This window comes from Sarcophilus harrisii, chromosome 3 (genome assembly GCF_902635505.1).
Source record: "Sarcophilus harrisii chromosome 3, mSarHar1.11, whole genome shotgun sequence".
NCBI classification, from domain to species: Eukaryota; Metazoa; Chordata; class Mammalia; order Dasyuromorphia; family Dasyuridae; genus Sarcophilus; species Sarcophilus harrisii.
The window spans coordinates 234,822,947-234,838,108 of NC_045428.1; the positions used below are offsets into that span (position 1 = coordinate 234,822,947).

Genomic DNA, 15,162 nt, shown 5'->3' on the forward strand with positions numbered 1-15,162 from the left:
GTGTACAATGTTCTCCTATTTTGCCTATGGTTACTTGGATAGTAATGAACAGAACTGGGATTTGAATTCAGCAACATTCAGTTGCTTTCTCCATTTACCATGTATGTATACAAAGAAAAAAATGTTATTTGTCCAAGGTTACAGATATACCATGTGGGCAGTTAGGTGGTGCAGTGAATAGAATGCCATACGTCATCTTCCTGTATTCAAATCTGATCCAATCGCTTAACCTTGTGTCATTGCTAAATTTCCTCTGTAAAAAAATCTGAAGAAGGAAATGGCAAACCACAGCATTTGCCAAAAAAAAAAAAAAAGGGGGGGGGGGTCATGAAGTCAGATATGACCAAAATGAACAGCAGAGCCAGAACTGAAACTTAGGTACTTTCCAGTACTTAGGTAAAAATCCAGTAATCTTTTCAATACAATATCAAGAAATATTTGACTAGAAAGTGAGGTGAGGCAATCATATAGCAAGGGAGAATAACAAATGGAAAGCCTGTTTATTATTATTTGTACCCACATAATGACAAAAGAAAAAAGAAAAATCTCAACTTTTGGATGGATGGTCTCACTGAAAAGGAGTTACAGTAGAATATGGACAAGGACTACAAAGAATAAAAAAGGATTGATAGGTTTTAATATAGACTGCTGGAGGAAATACCTATATTCATGAGATTGTATTCATTTAAATATTGAAATGTTATAAAACTAATAGAATTTCAGGCAAATTTACAAGTACTTGGGCTATATGTAGACATTCCCAGGTCATTAAACATGAAAGCAACATCAGGGAGGGTGTGTCTTTTGAGCTTAACACAAAGTCCTTTTCTTCCCCTACATTATGGATAGGGGTAGCCTCTTTGACTAATTGGCTGAGTCTTTAAAACTAGTGAGATTAAATTGTGCTCTCTCTTCTGCACTCTTCAACAATTTTCATCTACTGAATCTGGAGAGTGAAGATCTCAAGTTTATCTATAATGAGGATGTCATAAACTTAAATGAGATGGCAAGGACTTTCTTTCCCTTGCTCCCTCACTTTTTTGAGATTTTTTTTTAAAGGTAGAATAAGAGGAAATTCTATTCTGAATCTAATCTGATTTTTACTTTCTCACTAATAGAGAGGAACTGGTTACTGAAATAATAGAAAATTCCTTCTTAGAATTTGTGATAGAGAAAGAGAGGAAATCCAGACACAGTCTGACATATATTTTGTAAGGGATGAATGTGAGTATGGCATGGTTCTGAAAAAATGTAACAATAAGTATTTTTAAGCACCAACTTTGTGTCAGGCACCATGCTGAATGCTGATAATAAGATTTATGCTTGCAGTTAGGAAAAATTTCCTAACCATAGAGCTCTTTCAAAGTACTGCCTCACAGGCAAGATTATGGTCCAGTTAAGAAACATTTTTAGGCATCTGCTAAGTGCCAGAGACTCTGCTAAGCAAGGCTGAATAGTCTTTGTCCCCAAGGAGATCTCAGTCTTTTTTTTTGGGGGGGTGGGGGTGGGGGTGGGAGGGTAGGGAGAGCAGGAAGAGCACAAAAACAACTATGTCCAAACAAGATATATGCTGTATAAATTGGAAATAATCTCAGGCACAAGATTAAGGAGAACTGAGCAAGACTTCTTTCAGAAGGTGAGACTTTAGTTGAGACTTGAAAGAAGCCACGAAAGGCAAGAGGTACAGAGGAAAAGGAAGAGTCCCGGCATGGGGGACTGCTGGTGAAAGACATGGAGTCGGGAGATGGAACACCAGCAGGCCAGTGTCATTGGGTCACAACACTCAGGAGTGGGGAGGGAAGGCAGGAAGGTCAGAGGGATATGGTAAGGTGTTAAGAAGACTGGAAAGGGCCAGTTATGAAGAACTTTTAAAAATCAAATAGAAGATTTTATATTTAATCGAGGAGATAAAAAGAGAGTCACTGAAACTGATTGAACTGGAGGTAACATGGTCAAATCCATACTTAGGAAGATCACTTTGATGGTTGAGTGTAGGATGGACTATATTGAGGAGACACTTGAGGCAGGGAGACCAACCAGCAGGCCACTGCAATAAACTAGGTATAAGGTGATGAGGGCCTGCAACATCATGGTGGGTGCCATGGTCATGGAAGAGAAGGGGGCATATATGAAACAAATTATGAACTTACAAAAAACAGGACTTGGGAAATGATGGGAAATAAGAGAAAGCATGAGGAGCACAGGATGAAACCGAGATTGCAAGACCTTTTGTAAGAATTATAGTAAAGATTCCTTTTCTAATATAGAACTAGATGATTGCTGAGAGCCCTTTCAATTCTCAAAGTATATGATTTTGTGTTGTTATTGAAAGGAAAATAAAATTCCTATTTAGAGGCAAGTATGATGTAGGAGACAGTGAGCTAGCCTCAGAGCTTGGAGACCTTTGTTCAAATCCTGCCTCCGACATATCACTGGTTGTGTGATTCTAGATAAGTAATTTTATCTCTCTGGGCCCCAGGCAACTCTAAGTCTAAGTTGAAGGTTGAGTGCTAATCTGTATTGGTAGAGGAATATTCCTAATTGGAAGGTCTTTCTACTAATGAAATCAGAGATCTAGTACCCCAACCCAAGTCACCGTTTTCTCTTCCTCAAAGGAAAAATGTTTACAAAATAGTTACTGCAAGATGATTTATAATGGCAAAAGTGGAAATTACTACTTCCAACGATGGGCCAATTACTAAATTATTTATGGTTGTATAATAGAGCATCATAGCAACAAAGGAAAGGACAAACCAAAGAAATAGATTTAGACTTTTATGAAGTGCTATACTGAATCACCCTAATAAAATAATACATAATATACAATGACTATAACTCCATAAAAAGGAAGGCAACATCAAAATTTGAAGAAATACACAGGAAAAAAAAATCAGAAGAGGATGAAGAAGCATATAGGATCTTTGAATTATTTTCATCACAGAGTAAATGTTTACTTAAAAACAAACAGCAACCTATGCAGTTAATGTTTTTATTCATTTCTGTAGTTGATTAATTATGTTGATAATTTCTAAGTTTAGAATTTTTAGACTTGACAAATTAAAGACTGGGAATATTCACTCTGACTAGCCTAATTTTCTTAAGACATTTTCTTAAAAAGTGCCATCATCTGGGGCTTGCGAATCATCTTTATTTATACATTCATTATAATACTTTTAATATCATTAATTTAAAAAAAAAATAAGACTTTTTATTTCTCTTACCTTCTGACATAGTGAGTTCATTAGGTGGTTGTTGAGCAACCCCTGATGCAATCGAGTCAGGCCAGAATCTCTGAACTGGTCTATTCTGAGCTGTTTTTTTCTTTGTTTTTGGAGTTTCTGAACAGCTGGAATCCAACATTGGCTGGAGAATTCGTCTTCTGGCATTGATAAACCTGATCATCAAATAAAAATTTCAGATAAGAATGATTCGTAAAAAATAAGTTCCCTGCCAAGATCAATATATAAGATTATCATAGTCAAATTTCTTATTTATTACTGTTAACAGCAATAAATATATGAATAATAATATATGAAAAACAGCTCATGAGAAACCTGTCCTGAAACCTTACAAACATATGGTGCTACAAGTTTCCAAAATATTTTCCTTTTTTATAGGTCCTGATATTTCCCTACTTTCTCACTTACTATATGATTTTTATTCTATGTATGTGTTATTTCTAAGGTTAACAGCTAAAGAAAAGTTGGGAAATTAAAGGCTGGTAAAGAGAAGAGGGGCAGATATTTGAAAGCTTCAAACATATAACAAAGTGTCATATGCAAGAGTGATTAGAGTTATTTTTGTTCCCTAAAGGCCAAACCCAGGAATGATGGGTTAAAAATTGCAGGTATGCACTCTGCAGTTCAATATAAGAATACACTTCCAAAGAATTCTCTACTAAAGTCCTACTCCAGTGCCTCATTGTGGAATGAAACTGATCTAGCTTGAAAGAAAATACAAGCATTGACAGATCCTGACAAGTAAGTCCAACAATTTAGAATGGCTAGTACAAGTCTGAAGATGAACTATATTTCTGCTATTTAAGGACCTATTTACCTAAATTGGGAAAAAGTCATCTGTAGGTTATAGAATTACAATCTGAATTAATAAAGGGAATATGTTTATCAAAATCACACAATTTTTATAAAATTTTGAGTTTTTGTGAGAATAAAACCAATACAGTCATAAGAGAAACTGCTGATTGGGAGAAAATCTATTCTTCTTCAAAAGTATCTCCTATAAAATTCTGAAATCCAAAACATACAGGAAACTGATATAAGTAAAATAAACAGTTATTCCTCTGGGGGATTAAGAAATGACCAAAGGTCATCAATGATTTTCAAAAGAAATACAATCAACCAATAACCATGTAAAAAAACCTCTAAATTGTTAATAAGAGAAATGAAAACATAAACAACTTCGAATTTCCACTATCTATAAAAGTGGCAAAAATAAGAAAAGAGGAAAGTAATCCATGATGGAGGAATTACATCCTTAGTGATTATGAAATGATGTGATCATCTTAGAAAACAATTTGTAATTAAAACTCACTCAATTTTTCACACTTGATACTCCACTGCTAGATCTATATATCTCAAGAATGTCAAAACAGAAATATCTTGTATATACCCAAATATTTGTAGCAGAACTTTTTTGTGGTTGCAAAAAAAAACCAAAAAAACAAAAAAAAAAACACCTCATCAACAAGGGAATGGTTGGTTGAGCAATTATGTTAAATGCTGATATAATTGAATACTACTATGTTGTGAGAAATGAAAATTTTAGAGAAATATGAGATCTGTAAGAAGTGTCTTGCAACTAAATCTCTTCTTCCATAACCCCATGGACTGATGCTAAATAAAAAAGACAACAAAGAGAACAATGACATAATAATATAAATAAAAACAACTCTAAAACAAGTTGGATTAAATAGAATGATTAACTTTGGTCCCATGGAACAGAAAACATTTCTCTTTTCTCAGCAGAGAGGTGAGAGATCAAGGGTTTAGAATGTCACAAACACTATCAGTTATTTAAATTAAATTTTACTTAACTTTTTTCCTATGTGATCTGGACATATTAGGTAAATATAATATTAAAAAGTTATAAAAATTTTAAGTAAAAATAATATCTTTTAAGTTGGCATATTATATGACCGTATGTTAAAAAATTTTTAAATAAAAATTAAGATCTTTGAAGTTGAGGTTTCTGAAAATCATAGCTAATCCAAAATAATATGAGAGGCTTTATGAATCAAGGATATTTTGAGAAAAATCATACATCAAGATAGTCTCCTAAGATTCTTTTCAATACTATGACTTATTGATCTTCCAAAAGATACTTCTAGGGAAGGTACTTAATAATTTCAAAGAATCATTCAAAATGATGAGTTAATTATTAATGTTCTTAACAGGAAAATAATAAACTGTCTTATATACTGTTCTATTATCATCAATTAAAGTAATACCACAGATTTTTTTTAAAGAAAAAAGTTTTGTCTTTTTAACATAGATACAGTAAAAAACTCGTTCCCAGGAATAAAGATACCATGGAAGTTCTATATTACATTAACAATTACTCAAGTGAAAAGTTCTACTATTATTTTTCAACATCTATCACTTGTTTAATATTAATAAAGCCATTTCCTGAATTGGTTTCCATTGCAATTGGGGGATTTTCTGAAAAGAAAAGGGAAACCAAAAAGAATGAAAGAAGTAAATATTCTTTGAGATTTAATTCAGAATTTATTTTTAAACTTTGATCAAGCAATTCTGATGCAAAACAACAATAAGACAATTCAGAAAACATTAATAGTCATCAGATGAAGAAAAAGAAAACCTAAAAATAGATTTAAAATTTTATCTGTTTTACAAAAACTGTAAATTTACAAAATCAATCTCTAATGAAATAAGAATAATATTATACTGAATATATATATAAAGTTTTATAGTAAGAATATAACCTCAAATAGCATACTCAACATATTATAAATAAAATGTTGATAATATATTGTAATAAGAAACCATTCAATTATTCCTTATTTCTAAGTGAATCAAATCACACTTCATAATAATGGAAATATTTAATGCAATACTCTATAAAAAAAATTATTCCTTATGGCCTTATGTGGAATTGTAAATTATAGGGAGAATAAACTTTCTAAAACTTATTCCAGTTACTTATAAATTTAAGTTTAGTTAAAGTATGAAGATACTGACAATTATTTATGGCAAAATTTGTCATCTTTTTTTAAAATGAATTTTAATTTTATTATGAAAGAACTATCACAAACTGATAATCTCTATCTGTGGATACAAACCATTTGAATTTAATAAGAAAATTATATATTATTAACTGGACAAGTATGATTTTAAAAAAGAGATGTATAATTAAAGTGAAAAATATAAAACTAGATGTGTACTTAGAAGTTGGATGAGTATAATTTTAGTAAATTAGGGAAGAAACAGGCATTTTTATTACTATTTGTGAATTTAAAAAACTCTGAAGTTGTAGGACCTGTCATTTAGTAATGGTAAAGAAGTCAAACCTGGAACATGTTTCATTTATAATTTTTTTTAAAAGATTTAGTGCAGAATATATCTTTTTGCCTACATTTTTCTATAGGCTAAAACCACACATTTGGAAAAATTGCCATATCTTTAAAGTGTGAATTTCTATTATATACAAACATTATTCACAACACACAACACACAACACTAGTCAACTCAATTCTCCTGAATCATCCCTTCTTTTCCTAATTTTTGAATTTCTTAAGTTGTGTAAGAATATTTCCTTCTGAAATTTCAAATTAACTCCCTCCACAAGGTTGCCAACATTAAGAGTCCTGTTTGGCATCAAGGTCGCTATTAAAGGGAAACTGGCTTTTCATATTTGTGTTCAGGAGTGAAAAATCAAGAATGTATGGCTTGATAATTTGAAACTATGACTCAAAGGCTACAAAACTGTGTATACTTTTTGATCCAGCAGTACCACTACTGGTCTGTATCCCAAAGAGATCATAAAAGAGGGAAAAGATCCACATGTGCAAAAATTTTTGGAGCAGTTTTTCATATGGTGGCAAGGAATTGGAAATTCAAAGGATGCCTATCAATTGGGGATGGCTGAATAAGTTATGATATAGAAATGTAATGGAATACTATTTTTCCATAAGAAATGGTGAACAGCCTGATTTCAGAAAAGCCCGGGAAAAATTTATATGAACTAGTGCTAAGTGAAGTGAGCAGAACCAGGAAAATATTGTACACAGTAAGAGCAAGACTATGTGATGATCAACTATGACATATTCAGCAATATGGTGATCCAAGACAATTCTAACAGACTTTGGGTGGAAAATAGTCTCCACATCCCAGAAAAAGAAATATGGAGACTGAATGTTGATGGAAAGACACTATTTAAACCTTTGTTGTTGTTATTGTTTTTATTACTTTTGCTTTCTTGTGTGTGTACTTTTCTTTTTTGTTACTCTTGTTTTCTTTTTTCTCTTTTGTTCTGATTTTTCTTTATTAACATGACTCATAAGGAAATATGTTAAAAACTGATTGCACAAATATAACCTATGTCAGTTTGTCTTGAGGAGAAGAGAGTTAAGAGAGGGAGCGAGAAAAAAAAATTGAAACTCAAAATCTTAGAAAAATGAATGCTGAAAACCATTTTTATTTGTAATTGGGAAAACAATATACCATTAAAATTAATATAAAAATTGCATGGCTTGAAAGAAATCCCTGGGGTGGGGAGTGATAAGGGCTGAGAGGAAAATGATCAACTATTTTTTAAGTATTATTTATTAACACAATTATTTATTAAAATCAACACAGTCCCCAGCTTTTAAATTTGGAAGATACAGGAAACTAAGCTATAAATGTACATTTGAAAACCTGAAATTGACTCATTTCAATTAAATAAAAACTTATTTATTAAGTATCTATTGTTTGTTCAAGTTATTGTGCTTGAAGAGACACAATAAGAAACAAAAGATATATCACTGACTCTCAAAGAGTTAACATTTTACTGAAGGGACTATACTTGGGCAAGCTAGTTCAAAAAGTCCAGAGTTAGGAGACAAAATATGGAGAGAAGTGATGACAAATGAGACTGGGTAAGAAATGAGTTAGATTATGGAAGGTCGTAAATGCTAAGATGAAAAATGGCACCCTGGTTGAAAAGTCCAAAGGGTTAAATTAAATACCAAAAATTCAATGGGAAACACATGTAGTTATCATCTGTTAATGAATCTGTTCTATTTCCTTATCTTCCCTCTATGCCAAATTAAAGGAATTCAGATTTCTAATCTTTTATACTATTTACTCTTCTGGATTCATTTTTTTAAAATAACTTTTTAAAAATTTATCTTAAAAAATTGAGGGAGGGGAGGCGCAGCTAGATGGCACAGTGACTCAGGACTCACAAGCTGAATTCAAATCCAGCCTCAGTCACTTCACACTTTCTAGCTAGACAAGTCACTTAGCCCCAGCTGCCTCAGCCAAAAAAAAAAAAAAAAAAAAAGTAAGGCAGTTGGAGTTAAGTGACTTGCCCAGGGTCACCTAGCTAGTAAGTGTTAAATATTAAGTGTCAAGTCCTCCTGACTTCAGGACTGGTGCTGTACCTATCGTACCATTTTTGTTGTTGTTGAGTTGTCTTAGTTATTATCTAACACTTCATGAGCCCATTTGGGGTTTTATGGGCAGTGATACTGGGAGGTTTCATATTTCTTCTCCAGCTCATTTTACAGATAAGAAAACTGAGACAAATAAAATTAAGTGAAGGGTCACAAAAGTCGTCTCTGAGGCCAGATTAGTTCTTCCTGACCTCCAAATCTGGCACTCTATCCAGAGTCATCTAGTAGCCCTCTTAAGTCAAAGGAATACTTAAAAAGTGACATTTTATCTTACCAATTGTTAACTTGGAGTAGTGTCAAGTTGGTCTGAGCTGCAATCTGCTTTTTCTCATCTTCTGTTGGATAGGGATGCTAAAAAATATTTAAGTTACTAATAAGTTTCAATGTAACAACAGGAACTATGTAAGAATTACTAAAGTAAAAAATAAAATACAAATTATTATTAATAAAGTTCTGGCAATTAACAATTAAGCTTTAAGCAAAAACTAATTTTAGCTTTACCCACAAAATGTCACCATTTTTATTAAGGCACACCATCAAAGAAACAGAATACTTCTTATAGCTGCTTAAGAGCTGTTGTTAGTTTAATCAATAATTAGCAGAACATGTGATAAAAATTACATTGTCTATTTTTCTGTGTAGAAGTTTGGTAACATAAAAGAAATGAATAAAATCAGAGTAAATTGATCAGGGTAAGAAGTTTGAAAATTATGATAAATATTTCTGTTTGTTGATAGTAAAGAAAATTAAACCAGGAATACACTTCAAATGTTGCCAAACAAAAACATTTCTGCATACAATTAGATGTTATTATTTATTAGCTTCTGGATGAAAAAACCATTTTATTATATACTAAATATGTAAAACCCTATCTGCTTTGGACATGAATTATTTAGCTGTCAATTAAGTAATATTAATACAAAAACCATTATTTTCATTAGTTTATTTTGAATCTAAAACAGCATTTAGAAAATTTGATATCTTAAATTAAAGAATTACTAAGAATAACATAAAAATCAGCTTTCTATAATGCAAAATGTAAAGAATTAATTTTCTCTATCTGACTTACACAAAAAAGTTAGTTCCTCCAACTTTTTAAAAGATGCATTTTTTTTTTTTGGTAGCTAAGGAAAGGGAAAGAGAATGAAACATAGGATAGGAGAGGGCATTAATTTTAACACATTAGATAAACTTGAATGCAGAAGTAGGGCAGAAAATCAGGAGCACTTAGAAAAAAATAACGAGTAATTGATCAGACTTCATATTTGAACCTTTGATAGGATTTCCTCTAGAACAAATAGTACAAGGATCAGTACTTGAGGCTGTAGAGATTAAGTAGGAAGGAAGGAAGTTTTTTTTTTTTTTAACATAAAACTTGTATTAGCAAAAATAGATGGTATTGGCAATTTTGTATCTGAAACAAAAAAAATTTCATTGTATATTATATGTGTATATATTTCATTATATATACACCCCCTACAAATATATATTCACATATATAGATATATAATTTATACAACACTATTTGCTATTACATGTATGCATATGTTTATGTGCAAAAATATTTTTGTAGGTAACTACCCGCAAGGAAAGTCCTTCTACCAATGTAAATCTACAACTGTTTTACAACACAGAATCTTAGAGAATTGCCTGGTGGAAGGGAGCAAGAGTGGAGTAGGGACTGGGAATAGTGGGGTGAAGAAACAGGGAATTAGAAGGAAAGGTTAAGTGATACTTTCTGTATAGGTCAGAAGTAGACCTGAACCCATATCTTCCTGATTTCAAGACCAACTGTATCCTATACAACTACTGTAGTTGGCAGGGAATGGGGAAACAATTTTATCTTAAATTTGATTCTATTCTTAAGACACTCAGATAAATGGATTCCACTGATGTACAATTATTAATGTACTTTTTTAAATGGCCAATTTACTTACTGTTAATGCTCTCTTTAAAAACAAGGCCATACATAACCAAAAGTACTCTAATATATATTTTCTGTTTTCTGAGAACTGAAAACACTATTCTAATTTTATTTCCCCAAAGGTCTTTCTGCCTGCCTCTGCTACCATGATCACTACTACATCTAAATTAACTAAATTAACTAAAGTATCAACATGAGTAAATTAGTTTGCTCAATGCATGGAACATCATTATAAAATATAAACTTTAGGCTTCTGTCCAGTTCATCAGAATCAGTTAACTTAGGTAGATAAAAGACACAGAAACAGAGAGGGAGATAGGGGGCAGAGAAGAAAGAGAGAACTTCTCAAAAGTCATTAGGTCTGGGAAATGGAGGATGAGGAGGATAAAGATGAGGAGCAGGAGAAGGAAGAGAAGGACAGGTATCAGTGGAATTCCTAGGATTAAAAGAGTCATATCCTCTTTTAGATTCTAAGCTCTTTAATGATTTATTTTTCTTGGTATTTTCCTCCATGTTTCTATGCTGTAAATCTATAATATTTAATGAATGAATGATTGAGAATTTGATTGCCACTTCAGATTCTCTAAGGGTGAAGAAAACCATGGGGTCTACTCACCTCACTCTCTGAAGGGAAGAGTTAAGATGGCCCCCAATCTCTATGAAGTCAGTTCTTCCCACTGGTTTTTAGAAAGGCAGAGCCAATCCTAGACAGAATTTTTAAGCGGCAATTTTTTTTCCTTTTGAAGTTTTCATGTGTCCCTTCCTTTTCTGAACTAAAACATACTGTTCCTTCTTTTGAGTACCCTACTTTACACTTTCCTCTCATTCTGCTTTATGAATAGTAAAAGCTTTCTCCTATAACTGTGTAGTACTGGCACCATCCAGGCCTCTCTCTATCACTCCTGCACTAAAATCTTTTGTTCTTATTTTCCCCCAAAGTCTTTCTGCCTCTGCCACCACAATCACTACCACATTGTTTTGAGCTAAGTTAATCATACTAAGATATCAAAATGAATAAATGTCAGGTACAATTAACCCAAATAAATTTTTGACTAGTAGAATTGGAATAAATTTTAGGTCAGAAAGCTTTTAATATCTTATATAGAAGGTTAACTCCAAGGAGGAGGAGAGAAGCAATAAAAATACAGTGCCCTTGGAACTTTGCTTCCCTAATTCTATTAGCTTTGCAACTGAAACTCAAGACCTAGGAAACAAGAGTTTTGCCATTTAATGAAGAAGCCACAATTACCATTGCAGGAACTACCCTGGACTTAAGTCAGTTAGAGAATTTCAACTCCAATGATCATTGTATCCCAGTATGTGAATGTTCCATGATGGTCACACACTTCTGTCAAGTGAGTCATCTGTAGAGTACTTAAACCACAGATGTTCCTTGCTAGAGAAAACCCAGTTACCTGGATCATAGACCCAAAAATTTTGAAGGATCCAGGGAAAATTCTTTCCCTTTTCAAGGCCTTATGAATCTTTGCTCTTCTGCTCCTAGATCAAGATCTTAGTCTCATTTTTAAAAATTCACTTGGATATTAGTCTGTAGCAAACTGAGTTACCTTGGACTCAGGTCTTCTACTACCTCATCCTACCATCTTGCCTTGAACGAATCTTACTAGACCAGAGAATTTGCTTCTGGGATGAACAGAATGGAAGAGTTGAAGGCTGTCAGCATAGTGGCCCTCTCAGAAACTAAACTCTCTTAATATATAGAAAATTATCATAGTCTTGAACTATGATAATTAAGTCATAACAAAGTAAATTTGAACACACTGTTTATCATTCACATTATTTCAATCATTGCATACTTAATAAGCTCTTACTATTTTGAACAATTTGCTCTGGGATACAAAAGAATATAAATCATCATTCCACAACGAACTTCCCAAATCTTTGGGAGAAAACGGAAGATACATGTGAAATAAGCATGGGAACATTAATTTTTGTCACAGACTACACATTTCAGTCAAGCAAACCTGCTAAGTAAACTCACATTTGCCAGTTATACTACAATATGCTTTCATCCAAAATAGGCAAATAGTACATTACTCTTTCTTTTTCAAGACCCTGATCAGTATACATCTTGTCCATTCAGTCTTCACTAATTAAGCCTACCACCTTCCAATTATGTTTATTCCTTTTTTTAGTACCTATGTAATAAATCTAGAATACTATTGTAATTTTTACAAACCCATATGCATATAAAATTTCCCATGCCCTTTTTAAAAAAATCAATTTGTCTAATTTCCTTGATTAGTTTTTTAAGGATGTTATTTTCATGATTTATAATTCCTTTCCAAAACTTACTAATGTTCTAAAAGTACTAATTTCTAGAATTAAGTCTAGTAGTCTGTGAAAAAAATTTTTTTTCTTTCATGATACATATCAAGCCACACAAAAAAACTATTATTCCAAAAAGTCTTCTAAAATTTGATTACAAAATCACAAAAATCTTACCCCTATATGCTGAAAGAGCCAAGATCTCATAACATTTGTAGCATGTTTTGGTAGAACTCCCCTTTTATTCTTAGATGAGCCATCCTCTTGATGTAAGATGCTGAGATCTTGGTTTAACTGTAACTGAAGCTTTTAGATAAGTGGAAGAAAATGTTATAAGGCAACAAAAATTACATGCATAACATACACTAAAACTTTGATTTAAAAATTACATAGAATGCTTATGACTAAAAAGGATTACTATCATTTAAACATTGTATTTGCAATAATACAGGTTGTTGTTTTTTTTTAAACAGTTTACATGGATAGGGATAAGGATGTTAATAATATAAGAAACTCCTTACCTAAAATACAGCCACAAATGTAGTTATAAAGATAAATAGTCCTCGGAGCACATGAAATAGTTTTCATGTTCAGTAAACAAGGACTCATGTATTCTAGTCATAACATAATAAAATATGACTTTAACTATGTATTCATAGCTTATTTACTCATATTTTAGGCACATTCAAAAAGAAGTGGCTCATTCAAATTTGATGAGTCTTTGTTTCAAAAATAAAATGGTTTGGATCTTGAAAAATATTTTAAAGGCAATTAAATCTGTTCTCTTCTTCATGTTCAGTTCTGGGCTCTGCTCATCAATGATATTTAATGTCTGTATAACACAATTCATAGATCAGTAAAACAAGCTGTCTATTCAGCTATAAATCAGACTAGATAACAGCACTGCTATATTTCTACTCTTACAATCTATAAACAATATTCCTCATCTACTTGGTTATTCTATTCTGGATAGTTAGGCAGAACTACTTTGCCTAAGGCATACCACAATCAAAATGAATATTTGAAGGTCTTCATCATATATAGGGAATATCTTTTATACATGGATTTTGTACAGGACATTTTCAAAGGCAGTGGCAAACAAACTTATATCTCCATGTTATTCTGTTAACTTCCTCTTTCTCCCTTCTTTTACCTTCCCCTACACTTTACCTCATCCCCCACTCATATAACAAAAAATTTAAAAAGGGCTCTTTTTTAAAAAGAGGTAATGCCTATTCAATGATTTAAGAGTGATTTCTGCGCAAGTTATTCATGTGTAATCCAAACACAGATAGGTCAAAACTAAAATTTAAAAAAAAATTCTCAAATGAGACCATGAAAAGAAAATATAATGCATAAAAGTAGCAAATTTGAACTTGATCTATAATAAACAAGCAATGATGGTGAAAATACAAAATCATTAAAATAATACATCTAAGTAATAATCTATGTTCATTTCCTAAGGAAGTAAAACCAATGTAGACATTATAGTAAGAACAAAAGAGACAGAAACTTGCTTTAGCCAGCCAATATTTGCATTTTTCCAGAGACAAAAGATATGACAGCCAAGATAGATTCAGACTGAATACTCATTTGCAAAATCCTACAGGTAAAGATGGTGGAAGATCATGAGCTGTATCTACCTTATAGTATAGCAAGAGATATTAGAGAGAAAAACCAACTAATGAAAATTATGGTGAGAAACACAATTAAGCCAGATCAGGAAAAGGGCATAATGTTGCTTTGTTTGGGAAAGGGACACATGTCAGAATCATACAAGACCCCTGACAATTGTGGCAAAGAAAAATTTGCTCAACAACCTTCTGATTACTAATATAAATCAAGGCATGTAGTCAAAAGATAGTGTTGTCAAAGATGTTTGCTTTTGTCACAGAAGTTATGTAAGTACAGACTCCAAATGGAAGAAAGAGATTCCCTCCAGATGGAAAAATCTTCCAGACAGCCCTTTAATTTGGATGACAATATACCAATTCAAAGACCCCTAACATTGCGGAGCCTCCTAAAATAGTCACATTTAGAACATTATCACAAAAATCCTGCCTAACTATTAAAAACTGGACAAAATAAGTAAATGAAGAAAGCCTCTTATAGAGATTATTACATGCAGTTTGGTGGAAAATCCATAGATTTTCAGTACATATATCTTGAACTAGATGTGAAAAATAATCTGAGCCCAGAACTGAATAGAAAGAAAAGGGCTTAGATTTTGTTTTTAATTACGTTTGCTTTTCTTCCTTGAAACAAAGTCCCATTTTTTTAGCATGAATATTTTTTCATTTGAAGATACTATAGT

The 15,162-nt window shown here is 32.2% G+C and overlaps 1 protein-coding gene across 2 annotated transcripts in view; it reads right to left on the reverse strand.

The window, feature by feature from the left end:
* PKNOX1 (PBX/knotted 1 homeobox 1) overlaps positions 1 to 15,162 on the reverse strand; it is a 156,727-nt gene that overhangs the window by 17,136 nt on the left and 124,429 nt on the right. For both annotated transcript variants that reach the window (XM_023498863.2, XM_003763382.4), the window contains 3 exons: positions 13,026 to 13,154; positions 8,910 to 8,986; positions 3,222 to 3,394 (listed from right to left, as the gene is read on the reverse strand). In XM_023498863.2, the coding sequence (XP_023354631.1) occupies positions 3,222 to 3,394; positions 8,910 to 8,986; positions 13,026 to 13,154 (379 nt within the window). The remainder of the gene's footprint in view (positions 1 to 3,221; positions 3,395 to 8,909; positions 8,987 to 13,025; positions 13,155 to 15,162) is intronic.